The sequence below is a fragment of the Embiotoca jacksoni genome, unplaced genomic scaffold (assembly GCF_022577435.1).
Source record: "Embiotoca jacksoni isolate LCO1_2020_lvr unplaced genomic scaffold, fEmbJac1.0.p SCAF_2, whole genome shotgun sequence".
Classification (NCBI taxonomy): Eukaryota; Metazoa; Chordata; class Actinopteri; family Embiotocidae; genus Embiotoca; species Embiotoca jacksoni.
The window spans coordinates 15958611-15975352 of NW_027185340.1; the positions used below are offsets into that span (position 1 = coordinate 15958611).

At 42.6% G+C, this 16742-nt stretch overlaps 1 protein-coding gene across 3 annotated transcripts in view; it reads right to left on the reverse strand.

Annotated features, from left to right (window-relative positions):
• The window catches only part of ptpn4a (protein tyrosine phosphatase non-receptor type 4a), a 69960-nt gene that overhangs the window by 26310 nt on the left and 26908 nt on the right, over positions 1–16742 (reverse strand). For 2 of the 3 annotated variants that reach the window (XM_069154764.1, XM_069154763.1), the window contains 7 exons: positions 14510–14664; positions 6598–6705; positions 6172–6214; positions 5358–5436; positions 4169–4213; positions 3701–3753; positions 343–463 (listed from right to left, as the gene is read on the reverse strand). In XM_069154764.1, the coding sequence (XP_069010865.1) occupies positions 343–463; positions 3701–3753; positions 4169–4213; positions 5358–5436; positions 6172–6214; positions 6598–6705; positions 14510–14647 (587 nt within the window). In that variant the 5' untranslated portion in view covers positions 14648–14664. Of the gene's footprint in view, positions 1–342; positions 464–3700; positions 3754–4168; positions 4214–5357; positions 5437–6171; positions 6215–6597; positions 6706–14509; positions 14665–15590; positions 15715–16742 lie in introns of those variants that run through there. The other variant, XM_069154761.1, reaches the window with a different exon arrangement.

Consider the following 16742-nt stretch of genomic DNA (forward strand, 5'->3'; position numbering starts at 1 on the left):
CGAGGAGGAGGAGGAAGAGGAGGCGGAGGAGAGACAAAGAAAAGCAACAAAAACCAAAGAGGCAATTAGAAATATGGCAAGAAAAAGGTCAGTTGCATATGAGTCTTTTGTGTTTGTGTGTGAATCTGTAAATGTAAACGCACATTCAAATATAAAAAGTTGTAAATTTTCCTTCATATTTCGCAATTACAAAACCGAACAGAGGTTTGTTAATGTGGACATAAAATAATCTTTCATTTTTCCTTTTCCTGTCACATGCGGATCCATCCTGTTCCTTCCCGTTTCTACATGCACATGAATGTGTGTGGAATCACGAAGGTATTTGTGTGCGTCTCAACGTACGTGTGCTGCTGGTGATGTTTGGCGACCTCTTTGTGGAAGTCTTGTGGGGGGGTCGGGAAGAAGCAGTATTCGGACAGATAGCCTGGACTGTGCTCCGTTTCACTGTAGTCCCCCAACTCGGCTACAGAAACAGAGAGAAAGAGAGATCAATGTAAAGCCCATTAAGCATCATCGTTTCCTCGACTGGAGAGTGTGAACTGAGGGAATTTAACTGGGTTATTAACTAGAAAATGTTCCACATAAGAAGATATTATGATTGAATATCATAATAATAAAATATGTGACATTTTTGTTGTTCTCATTTTTCTAAAATAGAGAAATCAATCCACTCAGATGTTATAAATAATCCTGGTAGAGAGACAGATAAAAAAATTAAAAAAAATTAAGACCAGTCATTACAAACAACAAGTAAAGATCAAACAAATTGTTTCATACAATTTTCATACAGCTCTCTCTGCAGTTTATTGGTCAAATTTAAGTCCAAGGTTGATATCTTATTAGTGGCAAATCAAAATGTGTTTTTCCTGCCAGTGTGGCCTCCTTCCATTTCAGCCAATGGTGATCATAACTGTCTTTCTTGACTAACATCTTCAGCAGATTAACATTGTATGTTAACATTGACACAAAAACGTCTTTGACACCATAAGGCAGAGCTGTAAACTCATTTTCTTTGTGGTGTGCACTTGTTTTTGCAGGAAAAGGATGGAACAATCAATCCGAGGTGGAACAAAAACAAATGAGTCTTCACACCTTGGCTGCAAATTTTTTTCAGATTCTCTGACAACCGTCTAATAATAAACAAGTGAACATTATCACAATAAGCACTGAATGGAAAAACAGATTGTACTGAAGCACAGGGACAACAGTAGGAGATCAAAAGTACAGTCCCCACCATATGGTGCAATAACGCCATATTGTTGTTGAGTGGGATGTAGTTACATGTGTGTCTGTACATGTTATATATCTGTGCAGACTTCCAGCTGAGATAAAGGCAACACAACCCTATTAAATTATAATATCAGACCAGTTAAGATCCTTCAAGTTTGACCATAAACTACAGTGGACCAATATATTCTAGAACAAGAACAAGCTGAAGTATAAATGGGAATAAGAGATGAATTTGGATTAACATTCATGTTTTGGGCCTTTATATTAGACACAGGCAGAGGCTGTTAACTGTGGGTCAAAATAAAGAAAGAGGTATTTAAAATAACACCTTTTAATTACACATGAAAACAGAAGTAATTGCAGATAACGGGCAACGACAATAAATGAAAGGATTCCCAGATCCCTGGTCGTTTTTTTTTTTTTTAGAGCCCTCTGAGATGAAGAGCTCAAAGTGATTCCCATTAACTCAAGCTCAAAAGCATCAATTCACTCAAGTAGTCCCTTGACTAACCTACAAGCCGGTAGCCTAGGCATATTGACCGACCAATCAATTCCAGCTCACCCGCGTATTGATGTGCACACACCACCAGGGACGTACAGTATGTGTGTCCAGTCAATAGTTTATGTTTCAAAGCAGTAGGCTAATGATGGTGTTATTTCATCCTGCAGTTATTACTTTAGCAAGGTTCAATGTTAAGGCCAATGAGGCTCAACGACTACTCAACCCAGTCTCTCTTTTAATATCAATCTTTTGACGTGAAATCAATGCCGAGTTGTTGGTAGGCTCCTTATAATGATGCTATTGACCAGTAAACAAGACGTCCAGCTCTCAATTTGTGATGATGCATTTGCTTGTATTGCAGGTAATTTACTCCAAGTGTGTGTGTGTGTGTGTGTGTGTGTGTTTATTCCCCCGACATCCACCGCTGTCATTATGAATAAACTTACAAATGCAACACTCTGCAACTCCATAAAAAAAAGAGCTTTAAAGATGTAAAAGTCTTTGGTGATGCAACATTTTTGAAGATATAAGAAGCTGCATTGGACAAGAACACATCTAACTGCTTTAAAAGAACAACACAAAACACACAACAATGTTTGTTTTTTTTCTTTACCAAGATGCATATATTTCAGAGGAGGTGGTTGCTATGGTTTTCAGACAGCATGTGGTCCATTTTAAGCAAGAATTTAGGTCTACCGGGAGGGATTTGTGATGTTTTGAGAATGCGAGCTTTAGTGTGGGATTTAGAGTCATCAGTGCTGGCACTTGGACTCAGCTAACTGAATTAGCAGAATAGCAGCTGCTTCAAGCCATTTTTCCCAAAGCAAACATTTATCTTCATAATCTGGGCTGGCACTGTGCGAAGTGACAACATGGACCTAGCGAGACAGTGTGTGTGTGTGTGTGTGTGTGTGTGTGTGTGTGTGTTGAAGCAGTAGTGTCATGATGTTGCTAGTCTGGGCCAAATCTCTTCTCTGACCTATATACTGTAGCCGTGCATATTCCCCGCAAAATATGCCACAGAGGAAGAGCGCGGAAAGAAAGAGGGAGGGTGAGTGGAGAGGAAGAGGGAAAGAGTGGGGGGTTTATAGTGCATGAAAGGGAGGTGGGGGGGAGAGGGGAGGATGGGGGGATAGAAAGGGATAAGGAAGACTAACCAGAGGGGGGAAAAGAAGGAAAAAAAAAAAAAAAAGAGGCAAAACAAGCTGCTTGAAAACAATGAGCAGCAATAAAAGAATAAGAGACAGACAGAGCACCGTGTCAGGAGTCGTTATTGTGATGACAGAAGGGCAGAGTCAGCATTTAACCCGAATGCTACATCACAACAGTAGATGAGATTAGCGCTGAGGCTGAACATCCTCTGGCAAAGACTCGTCTGTGCGTCCACATAAACGGTAACAGAGCGGCATGTTTTAGCCTGTGGGTTTTCCAGTCCCAGTGGTTAGAATGATGTGCAGGCGCAGTACTGATGAAAACCCGGACATACAGTGGAGCTCTGAATTTGATTAGCTTCATTAGATTGGCCACTGCATGACTGAATTTAATCTGGCACTAGAAGATCAGAGATATCCAAAACATTTATTTATATGTCCTTTCAAAACACAACGGTAGACTCAAAAATCTCTGCGGCCAATAAAAATGGAAGAAATAAAGACCCGTGTAACATCCACAGGCCCGTTCCCATTTACTTCTACACATTATTTAGCCTGATTGAAGCTGATTCTGGACCAGTTCTTACTGCAAAGAGAAGCCAGCATCTCATAGAATATTGATATCACTGATGTTAATGTCCAATATCACCACACAGTTTAATTGAAATGCAATGGCTTCAGTGCACCAGTTATGAATGCACTCCGGCAACCACAGTCATTATATTTAACGGTGTGCGTGTTTGTGTGTGTAGCTAAAGAGAGTACAAATGAATTGCCTTTCAATGGTTACGTAGAATGGGTGTACCGAGGGACTTACATTGAACAGCGTAGGATGCCAGCAGCGCGGCCGTGTTGTGAGGACAAGGCAATCTGAAAAGTCACGGGGAAAAAGCACACATTCACACAAAATAAACAGGCAGGCACGGGTGATTCAGCCTTGGTTTGAAAACAAAACATCTTACAGTACCATTCAAAGAGCAGAGATTACTCATCTTTGATAATAATAGAAAGAGAAATGTGAAAAAAATATCAACATTAATTCTATTTTATCTGCAGAATTCAAGAAGGAAAAAAAAAAAGCTTATTTTCACATTGTGTGCGCTTTCACAACGGCACAATGAGTTCTTATTTGCTCTGGTCACATCCATCTGGCCTTCTAATGATTTAGACCAACAAACACTGCGAAAAACCATTGCTAATGCTAACGCTAAAGCTTTTTATGAGGCCGAACCCTCCAAACTGTTTACGCAGCAATATCTAGTACACAAAAGGACGACAGACTCACCTTCCAGTTAATATATCCTGTTTGATCTGGAGAAAATATTGGTACCTGAGGGGGGAAACAACACACTCCCATTAGTATACGAGACCAGTGAACAGCTACCTCTGTTTAAATTTAATATAATATCATGTAAAGACAAGCGTCCTATAGAAGCTTTAGCGTGAGATTTCTGATGGAAGTGGCTGTTATTATTCCAGACATGAGAGATATTTCAGAAAACTGTATTGACTTGAACTCGAGCATGAAAACTGCACCACATGTGCTCGTTCTGCTAGTTCTGCTGCACGTGACATACGTCTCATAAACAATACGGTACGACAAAAGCGAGGACGAGTGCGTTTTTTGTCGTGGCTTGAACGTACAGAAGACCCGATCAGCGTGTCGGATTCAAGGCTCACTCCTCTGCGTGGTGTTTGTGTAGAAAGCAGTGTTGCAGACCTGATGGGGTCGAGTTCTTATTACGGCCCCGATACAAAACATACTAGTTTCTTAATGAGCCTCCATCGACACAGAGAATGAAGCTCTCGTCTTGGGAATCCACTTGCAAACATTAGACACCGAAAGCTCTTTTTATATTATTATATTGTTAATGTAAGATCTGCGGAGAGGAGACGTATATAGTTTTTTTTTATTTTCGTTTGTTTTTAATGTTATTTTTCTCATCAGGTAAATGTTTTTGACTGAGAGCTAACTGAAACTGACTGCTCAAAGACATCAGCGCTCTATATTTCTGAATGAAGCAACACAAAACGGTATATTCTATAGTAAAAACAAGTCGGACATTCGCCCGATCACCCTAACAGAAAAAACATGAATTTTACATATGATACGATATGATGCGATACAACAGGATACACGATACACTTTTGGGGAAATTTGTCTTGTGCTGATGTTGCTGCACTATTATTCTATAAAAAAAAAAAAAAAAAAAAAAAAAAAAAAAAAGATACATTTGCAAAAACTCATGTGACCATTGTGCACATATGAAACATGTATTTTTGGAAAACGTGGTTCTGGAACATTTCCGTGGTGTAATGTGTGAAGCCAATGTAGACTACCAAGTAAAAACTTTTCCACATATTTTCCCTATGTTATCATATGTTGCAAATTGTGGTAGTAATGTGGAAACCAAAGGAAACTCGTGTTTTTTTTTCTTTAACCGCATTTTTCTCTGTCAAATTAAAACTCTTACCGTGTGTATTCTTCCTGAAGCTTGCCGGGATCAGTCACGAAGAATTTGACTCTGAAGCTCAAGTTATGGGGAGACCCTCCTGGAAAAGATGGTGAGCGGTTAAAAAAAACAAAACCAACACAGCAGATCTGTGAATGGATGAAGTGATGAAGCTTTCCTCTAAAAACACTTGAGGTGAAGCAAATTGTTAAGGAGATACTGACAAATATGCAGATATTATTTACTGTATGTAGGTTTCCCAAAGGCAGAATTTCTTGTTTCCAATCGTATAGGGTATAAATAGAGGGCATAAATTACTCGGTGTTGGTATGAATGTAGAGGTACTAGTGTTACACTATCAGCCTCTAACCGTGTGTAAAGTAAAAAAAAATAAAAAAAAAATCCTGTAATGTTTTTACTCAATGAGTCAATCAGTCAGCGTAAAACCAGAGTTGAAGTACAGTTCAATCATCGCTGGAGGGGAACTGCAGATCTCGCACGAGCTACTCCACAACTGCTTTACATGTTACAAATTCTATTAGTCATTATCAAAAATAAGAGCAGAGTTGAAATGAAGTTTAATCGTTGCTTAAGGAGGATTGAGAATTCTTAACGACACTCTGTGTGGACTGCAGACTTCTGCTCGGGGGTGCAGTGTTGATGTTCAATCGCTGCTGAGGCTGCGCTGCAGACCGCCGCCTCGACCAGCTGCAGAATTTTTAAATCAAGCCGTCGAGTTACATTTGAGTGAACTTGCTCGGCTCTAGGACTCTAAATGTTAGCTTCAAAAATGTACTGAATTAAGTGAAAGATGTGTGCTGTGGATTTCACCTACTTTTTAACTGTTTTCTGACGGGCTTATTGGGATCCAGCCAGCGCTGTAAAATATTGATTGAGAGACACTTAAGAGACACCATAAAGCATGACTACACAACCTAAATTATTCACCAGCAGACACACGTGCACGTACACACACACACACACACACATGCACTGACATATCGCAAATTTACAGTCTTAAATCGTTATTTACAGACGTGATCCGTTCAATTTTATCAGACAAATGCAAACAAAGAGCATCTCTAATGTTCACACGTGCATCCTCATGCACACGCACATACACGCAAAGTCAAAACACGCACGCAATGAATTATAAGACAACTTTCAGGCACGTTTTTTATGGCTGGAACATCCTCCAACTTCTGTAACCTTCATTTATTCACACACGCGCGCGCTCCTGTAATGAAAGCAGCATACGTACCGGTGCGTCTGAGGAGTCGTCAGCCAAGTGCAGGCCAAAGTAGTCTCTCTCGGTCAGCTCCAGGTGCTTAAAGACAGCGTCCAGCAGCGCCTGGCCATGATCCGACTTCTGCAGGGAACGAGAGACAACCGTGAATCAATCCTGAACTCGGTACCCGGTGTGATGCGTCGTACATCTCGCCGTCGCCTCAAACAAAAGGTCAGGGAACGAACAGTGAAGGGAGAAATAGAGACGATTGAAACACGGCGCTGGTCCTGTCCTCACACACACACAAATCCCCGTTCCCCACCACAGACATCTAAATTATTTAAAACACTCACATTTGCTACTGAAACATTTCATCGGTTTAAAATTCAAATGGGACTCGTCCATGTTGAGGCTCATTTAAAATCATCATCCCAACCACACAGGGAAGAGCATGTAGAAGGAATTAAGCTGCAGCATGCCTGTGGGCTGCAGCTGTATATTTCTCTATTTTTGATACACGACACCTTTCGTGCACTGGAGCAGTTGTATCGCCGGAAAAAACAAAACACATAACCGTTTCATCGAGTGTATTTCAATATGTAAAACCAGTAGAGCTGTAAAAATGTACTTCGTCTTAATGATGAAGAGCTTCCATTCTCCTGTGAAGTGACACCAATGACACACCGACATGCAGCAAGCCGGGAGAGGGAGCGGAGTAGAAAAAACCTGCCGCTGAGGGATTTACCTGGCTGGGAACAGGTGTCATGTGTGGGCTATTATTTGATGAGAACTGTAAGGAGATTAGAAAGCAGCGGATCACAGAAGAGTCAGAAGTTTAGTTCTCAGGACAGCGGCTTTAAAAAAAATAAAAAAAAAAAAAGAGGAAGAGGAAGAGGAAGAAAAAGCCAAAGTTCTGTGGTAAAGGAAGAGAACTGACCAAGTTCAACAGGTCCTTTCTGTGGTGAAGCTTAGAGGTGTGACAAGAGGAAATACTTAGAAGAGGACTGACACTTTGAGGAATTGGTCAAATTAGGTAATAATAATAATAATTTTTTGTTGCATCTGCATGCTCCAAAGGAAAAATATTTCCCTATTTTATAATCACAGTGTTTCTTCCCTTCATTGCTATCGGGTATGATCTTTTTTTTCTTAGAAACTTGGGTTGCAGCATTAGACAGTTTTACAATCAAAAGCTTCAAATCCTCAAATCTGGTTTAATCCAGCTGTCTAAACCACTTTCCTAGAAGAGGAGTTGAACATTAAGGAAAACTTTTCCTTGGATGTGTTTCAGTGAGAAAAATGTCAAAATGATGGTTAAAAAAATATGAAACAAGCTTGAAAAGATCAGAGTCAAAAGAAAGCCACCTAAAAGGGGACGAAAGGCTGTAAAAAAAAAAAAGTGAGGAATAATGTATTAGATACATCATCAATATCGCATCATTTCGTGAGAGTGTAGGACGGGCGAGAGGATAAACTGTGGGACCACAAGTAGAGCAGAAATTCACACCTGATCCTGAAACAACACAGAGAGGAAGAGAGGGAAGGGAGGGCGAGTGTGTGACTCCATCAGAGCTCCCATGGGAGAAAAGAGAGCGAGAGACACAGAGAGAGAGACACAGAGAGAGACACAGAGAGAGACACACACACACACTGCCAGATATCCTTGAGGGCTGCCATGTCAACATGTGAACTGTCAGCTATCATTCCGTTCGTTCCCCGCACACTCGCTGTGCTGTAAAACTGTGTCACCAGGGCAAAGGGGAGGTGGACGAGAGCTCTCTCTGTGTGTGTGTGTGTGTGTGTGTGTGTGTGTGTGTGTGTGTGTGTGTGTGTGTGTGTGTGTGTCGTCTATCGCTGTCAAAACCTTATTAAGTGTGAATCAACTCTGACTGACTCCTTCGTGGAGGGCAGATTTTTTTTTACTCACATCGGGAGCAGATCAGAGCGTCGGCCTTTCACTCGCCACACGTGGATGATGGATACAAGTGCATACATTGGAAAAAGGTGTTTGTTGTGTTTCGCTGGCGATTAAAGATCTCACTTGACTGTCACGAGATCCCCGTAAAATGTTTGTTTTTGTGTATGAACCTTTTAAAAGGATGTAAAAACAAACAGCAGAAATATTGGTGACGCTGGTGGCTGCGTTTACAAGCTGGCGGATCATCTGAAAGTCTTTAACCAATGGAGAAAAATAAGAAAGCAAAAACACACACATGCCTCTGACGTGATGTTTCCCCATGTAACACTATTATCAGACATGTCTATTCTTTGAGAAACTTGTGTGCGTGTGTCCACCGTTTCTCCTTTGTATGAAGTCGCTTTTCAGCTGGATGTAGGGAGCCCTCTGTGCACTTTATTTTGCACTCCCAGGAAACCCATCGGCCTCTGTGTGTGTGTGTGTGGATGCTCGTCTCTTCTGGTATTCTAAAAGCGTGCGATACAAATGTGTGATCGCTGCCACTGTAAGAGCAAACAGCCATACATTGTTAGAACTTAGCCGGGAACACACGCACCAGTGCCAGTGAGTGTGTACTCACTGGCACACACACACACACACACACACACACACACACACACACACACACACAAGCAAGCATGTCCACACGGTCACACATTCTGTCTCTGTGCTTGGACACAACAAACTGCAGCAGCAACAACTCCATATTGTGGACAGCTCACTGGGACAGTACTCAGCGAGAGAAAGAGCCACAAAGAGCAAAGAGAAAGAGTAACACAACATAAAGAGAGAAAGCAAACATAAGACAGAGAGTCATAGAGAGACAGAGGGGAGGGGGGGGGAGAAAAAAAAAAAGGGAGCGAGCGTGGAAGAAGAGAAAAGGAGTGATTGACGATGCCACTGGGGGAGACAAGCGCTCTTTGTGCAGTCCACAAGCACCGCGGACTGAAATAGTGTCTGTGTGCGTGAGAGTGAGGAGAGAGGAAGGAGACATGGTGATAGAGAGCAATCAGAGCACAAGAGATTGGCCGAGAGAACAAGGGAGGGAGAAGAGATGCTACGATACGTTTTTCACCCCGAGGGTTTATCTTCAGTGTTGGAGGGGAAAAGACCCTCGGACATCAAATAACACTGGATGGAGCCCGAATTCAAAGTGCCACTCGGGTGTGTGTGTGTGTGTGTGTGTGTGTGTGTGTGTGAGGTGGGGGCGGGGGGGGTCCCTGAGTGTTTATGGGGCCGGTTTAACAAAAACAATGTGACATTTTTATTTCTCTCCTTCCACAAGGAAACACAGCTGAACATGGATGTGTTTGTGTTGAAGAATGAGGGAAATTCAGGAATGCGTGAGGCAGCTTGTCCAGACTGGAAAAGAACTACATGAAGGAGGAGTCGTTCACATCAACATCTGTTCGACACACACACACACACACACACACACACACACACACACACACACCTGTCCGGTGTAGAAAATAGTGTAAAGATGAGGGCTTACTGGTTAATTGAGCAAATGTAAGTCCGGTAAACTCCCGACTTTAGTTGAACACCAGTGCACAGACAAATCTGAGGCTAAACGCTGAATAGCACTCGTGTTCATGTCGCTGGCCAAATGCTAAAAAAACGGGCCGAGGAATTTCATTCACAACGGAGGAGAAGGCTTTATCTCTCGCAACGTTAGCATTACATTTGCTAAACCTCTTTACATCAGAGATTAGTTTTATCACTGCCATCAGGTAAACACGAGACGGGGAGAGCATCAGGATAAAGGTTTAATAAAACAACCAGAGAGAATAAAATGTCACTGCAAGATCAGTTTAGCAGCTGTTCTAAATCACAAAATGAAATGCTAAACTAACTTCAGTGAGCCGATTTTATTGGCTGGAATTTCACGTATTCCCCATACATCAGCGTATATGTTGTTGGATATGAAAACCTTGTTCATTTTACAGAAATAATGCAGAAAAGGACGCTTGGGGTAATTTAGAAATGATTCTATTTGTGTTTAATTTTATGTAGTTATTTAGAATTATTGATTATTTAGAATTACGAAAAATTCCCAGAGAAGTTCACTTTCTGATGCACTGATGTCAAGTTGGGACGATGAAGTTTGTCGTTAAATTTCCCGCCTCTATCGTGTGTCTTTGTTTCTCCATAATATTGGCATCAGCCCCAAAAATCCAGTGTAGAGCGAATGATATAACTGCAAAGCACCGGATGGCTACTGCTGTAAATGGACTCCGGGGGTGGAGATCATTTTAACAAAAAGTCAGATAAGGATTAAATTCTCTTTTCAGACTGTGTTTGCAAAAAAAACATCTTTATATTATTATGGAAACAGACATACGCAGGTCTGTATGGAGGGAATAACACATGATACTATATTCCACCCCCACATGCTGTGCGACACCCTCACGCCTCCCTATTTCCAAAACAGAGCAGCTGTAGTTTATATTTTGGCTCCTCCATTCACAGAGATGGCGCATGGACTGAAGGAGCTGGTGAGTCTTCCTCGCTGGCTGCTGTTGTCGTTTCCTCATTAGCCGACCCCAACATGAAAACGCCAAAGGAAGAACAATACACGGGATTTGTTGTATTGCTGGATGCAAGAACCAAAGCATGTTCTTCCAGCATCCTAAGACGTGGATTTACATTCACTTCGATTGGAAACTAGATCTAGTGCTTTCTGAACACGGGCCGGTAAAAGGCAGCCTGGTACCAGACGGTGTCAATATATGGGTCTTGGTACGCTCCGGGAATCGCTTCCAGTTGTTGAAGTAGTTTTAAACCAATCTGGACGCGCCAACACCGTCCGAAACTCTACCAACGTCACAGCTACACTTAAAAAAAAAAAAAAAAACGCTGAGCAATGTTGAACTTTGTTACGTTGAAGGACAATTCTGACTGTCTGAGAATAGTTGGGAGATAATTAACCTCATTTGAAGTAAAAAAAAGAGTAGGAGGTTGGATAACTGTCACTTTATCGAAGAGATTGCTTAATTTGATTTTGTTACACAGAAACCTATTCTGCTCCACGATCTTTGCAAACAAACATGTGTTGCCGATTTAAGAAAATTCAGTTCCTAGACATGCCCTCAGTGACATACGTGAAATGACCTGTCAAACTGGAAGAAATATCAGACACGGTAACATAATGTAAATTTGATGAGCTCCAAGTTTCTAAATTGTTTATAGCAGAAAGTTGTGGTGGACGGTCGGTTTATGGCATTTATGGGCAATATTTTACACAAAGTTTTTGATTGGCTTTTTTTTTTTTTTTTTTTTTTTTCCCCCCCCAGTATTTGGTATTCAGCAGGGCTGGGTATCAAACCTCGATATTTTAGCCTTGAAACTGACTGACAGCTGGTATCAAATGTCTTCTCAGTTTGTTAATCCTGTTTACTTTTTCTTTGATTTACATCAGTTTTCCCATCTTTATTCTTCTGTTTATATTCGGACACAAATCAGCTGTGAACTTGTTAAAGGAAAAAAAAAAATTCAAAACACCTCTCTAGACGAACCGTGTGTATATTTCTCAAAGTGAGGCGTTAGCTCGATCACATTACTTTTCTGGATGGGAACAAAATGTCATTTCTCCCAGAAGTCTCACTCTACAGCGGTTTTGCAGGACTATTTACCCTTTTGCCTCTTGCTTTTCTTACTTGCTCTTTATTAAGAGAGCTGCTTGATTACCAAACAGCTCGCGCAGACGGCTGAATGTTCATGTGGTGTGTAGTGGTTACTATGGCTACCTCTGCATTTGTCACTTTACACTGAATAAGTTGTGCTTGTGACCTCGCCTTTGTGTTTGGTGGAGAGGTGGGTCAGCGGTGGCCGGGCCTTTCATCATTTCTTGTTATCGATCAGGCTTTTTCAGGCTACAGCAGATTCTGCTTTATATCGCTGTCATTTCGGCCGAAGACTTCCCATCTGTAAGATCATCGACACAAGCCCTCATGTGCAGCAACCACCCCCCCCCCCACCCACCCCAACCCCCCTTTCCACCACCCCACCAGCTCCCTGGTTCCCATGACAATAAGTGACTGCTTCTGGATTTTCACTCGCCACCAGAATCGCAGCCAGTCGGCCAGAGAGAGGATCAATAGGAGTATTGTTGCTCTCGGGATGGCTTGTCTTTCCAGGAAGTTAGTGCTGCTGCAGGGGTCCGATCAATGACACTGACAGAGTCCGAGTCATTCATTCAGCAAGATGCAGGGAGAGAGGAAAGGAGGGCGTCTGAAGCAGGAAGCAGAGAGAGAGAGAGGGAGGGGGGGGGGGGGGGGCAGAGAAGCAGAGAGAGAAAGAGAGAGAGAGGCAGAGAGAGAGAGAGCGAGAGGGAGAGAGAGAGAGAGAAAAATGTGCCGGGAGGAATGTAAATAAAAGACAGTGAAAGAATGAGATCCACCTATTTTAATGCTTTAGAAAACAAAACCAAAAAGTATCAGGTATTACCTGAAAAGACGACATATAGAAGCTTTTAATAAAGTGTTCAAACAGTGTATTCAGTTACTGCACCTTGTTAGAAGCTTCTATTCCAGTGTGCACGTGAACCCTCTTTTCAGTTCCTGCCTCAGTTTTGTTGCCTGTCAAGCCGTCGATTTGAGCTTTTGTTGGCTGATGCATGGAGACGCCTACACAGGTGTTGGGTATTTATTTTTACATTATGATTTAATTTAGCTTGGAATTCATGCCCACGTTTCAGGACAAGTGAAGAGAGCGTTACGTGTCCTGAAAAATGGCCATTTAGTTAAAAATCACAGTTTGAAAATACTGTGCAACAACTGAAAAGTCTTTTTAAAAAAAGTTTTATACACGTGATTCAAATAAAAAGTTATATTTCGAGTCCTTTACGTGGAAACCACGGACAGATAAGAACAGCAAAGAGCGGCAGGAAGGAAAAGAAAAAAAAAAGCCGCCAGGTTACCAACCAGCGAGCGACAAAATGCGTTTCTCATCATCTGCCTTTTTCTTTTTCAGAGTAAAAATTAGGTTATCATCCTGCTGGTTATAATGTGCTTATTAAACGCGCATGCAAACTTCAACAGGATGTGACGTGTCGAAAAGGATGTTAGGAGAGGAATTATATGTTCTGACTCACAAAGGGAATTTCCCTGCTCTTACTGCCATAACTCTGATCAAACACATGGTGACACAGACGGACATAATGCCAGACACAGCGAGAGACGCATGACAGACGACTGTGACATCCGTCACAAGCCAACTTGTCACCTAGTTTGAACTACATGTAACACACAAAAATACACGCGCACACACACACACACACACACACACACACACACACACACACACACACACACACACACACACACACACACACACACAGTCTTTCTTTGTGCCTGCGAGTGACTGGATGCTTAAAGCGAGATAAAGACGGGCTGATCAGCCGCTGAAATCAAGAGCTGTAGGCCAGTAAGGGAGCAAACTTAAGGCAGAGTGAGTATCATCAGAATAAAACTGAGAAAATAGAGTGTGGGTTGTGTTTTTAAATGTCTGCCAACGTGTACACAGAGGCTTTTTCCCCCGCCAACTCTCAAATTAAGTTCAGGTGGGCTTGAGGGGAAATCTACAGTCATGGGGAGAAAGTGGAGGGAGGCTTGCGAGAGGAAGGAAGGGTATTTTTGGTTCTCCAATTTTATGCTCGTTTCGGTAAATATCTGATTATTTGAGGGCTCAATCCACGGCTCAATGAGCCTCCCAGCGTGGTATTATTATTATGATGATGATGACGACAGAAACGTGCCTGACCACACCTCATCTTAACACCAACACACCCACGAGCGCTCAGAGGGCGTGTCGGTACATATTGTACCGTAGGTGCTGTTTATACAACGCGGCGGGTTGGATGGAAAAATAAACACTGCGTTGGTCTGAGTAATATTAACGCAGACAATCACTTTGATTCCCCCCCCCTCCCCCTGTTTTTACCTTAGAATTTACAGCGAGACGCCCGAACGGAGGAGCACTACTTACGCTGACTTTGAATGCCTGGACAGTGTTGTCCAGCAGCAGTACGTTGCACACAACCTGTGTGTGCTGCCTGTCTCGCTCCAGCTCCGTCGCCCGGACATTGTAGGATCTGCCAGCAGGCAAGCGGAAGCGCGCGCTCATCACGCTCCTACCAGGGTCTGCAACAACCAGAGACACAGAGCAGAGGAGAGAAAAAAAAAAGGATGAGTGAGATAAACAGGAGGTGGAGGAAGAAGAAAAAAAAAAAAAAAAAACATGCCCTCATTATCTGATCTCTGAAATCCAGCGAATATCTCGACTCGCCTGAAGCATCACGACGCTTAAAATGCGCGCTTTAGGTACAGCGAACCCCATTTGGTAAAGGCTCAGTTGGTCTACAAAAAGCAGAATAGGTTGATGTACAGTACGGTAGAGATGTACTTTTCTCCCAAACGCCTCGGCGAAGGCGGCCGACGCGGCGCTACAAGCCCGTACAGGCACAGCGAAGCGGCAGAGTGAGTGCTTCATGAGAAAAGAATGTCAATGAGAAGGCGAGCAGCAGACTCCCTGCCAGGAGATGTAGAAAGTACACGGCAGCTCGGCAATAAAACGCTCGCATGTTACTGTAAAATGTAATAAAATGAAAAAAAAAAAAAGAAGAAAAAAAAAAAGAGGGTTTAAAATGTTTTAAAAACCCTGGATGTTGTATTATTTCAAAATAAGATTATAGTTAATATTTTCAACAGGGGGGGGAGGAATACATTGCGCAGAAGGCAAGAAAAAGTGAGTAAAATTGTCAGCTTCATACGGAAACGCATTTATGGAACTATTTTAATCTTCAGTAAATTCCAACAACCACCGGGCACATGTGACCTACATATTTCTAGAAAAAAAATAAAATTAAAAAAACAACAACACTCGATCAGTGTTTCCATCTCACGGCTCTGTCGTCACCATGCCTGGCTGGAATGGCTCATGATTAGTTGGTAAATTATGGCAGCGCAAACAGCGGCTGAGGGTGACCCGTCTGCTCATCAGCGGCCGTAAATAACAACAATTCAATCAGAAGCCGCTCCGTTTACAACATTTCAAAGCTCCTTATTACCGAGGCCACATCTGACCGCTGTTCTGCTCTCGTCTCCCTCGACTGCACACTGGACCAATGTGGCATGAATCCGAGGTTCACGGATGAAAAACGTCCTAAATCTTCTCATCCATCATGAGAACGAACAATGAAGAAACGGATTGAAGTTCAATCGGCGCCTAAACTACTGGGGGGGGGGGGGGGGAAAGTGTGACATTAATATTTACAAGGATGTATTTCTATATTTGTTATTTGCACACTTTTGTGATTCTGCTTCTTCTTTCGTGATCCCGGTCTGATAAATGAACGTCATCTTTTATTTCCTTCTTAAAAGAATAGTCTTTTTTTTAAATTTTTGATCGATGTTGCTTGGCGGCTTCGCAGCGACGACAAGAAATAGACCAGTGCACAAATAGGGATGGGTTTCAGTCAAATATTTTCCATAACGATACCGCTTACTGAATACCACTTTTATATATATAAAAAAAAAAAAACACTGAGGAAAAAGAAAATTACATTATGCATTTAATGTTAGGACTCTTTAGTTTTCATGCAGTTTGGCGGGGGAGAGCGACAAAAAAAAAAAAAAAAAACAGCCATTCCCTAAACGTCCCACCGTCGGTCGACGCTCGCCGTCTGTGCGCGGAGATGCTTCCAGTTACTGCGGCGCGTAAACGTAGCAAAAGGTCTACGTTTTTGAAAAGAAAAACGCGTTGGCGCGGTTGTGGCCGAGGTCACAGTATCTTGATACTCAACAACAAGGCAGTGGCACGCTGCATCGCAAAACTCGGGTTGCGCGCGTTGCGCAGTGAGATTCAGAGGCGGCGAGCAAATCCGATCGGGGAGGTGGCCAGGTTTGTTTCCTCATCGCCCAGTCTTTAAGCTGACGGCCAGCTTCGCATTTAGCACGCAGGCACGAGAGCGGTGTGCAGTTTCTGCTTCTGCCGTCAAGAAAGCAAATTGCCAGCGTATCGTTTGAAATCGTGATTGCAGCCCTCCGTCGGCGATTCTCAAAATGCAAACTGGGCGACCGCGCGGCTGCGCTGAGGGTTCGACGCCGCGGCCCTTTCTGTTGGTTTCATATTCATTTCTCGGACGTCGTGACGCCGACGCGGGACGGCTCTGTCGCGTCTCTGTGCGCCTCCCGCTATTTTGTTCTCGGATGATCTGCCA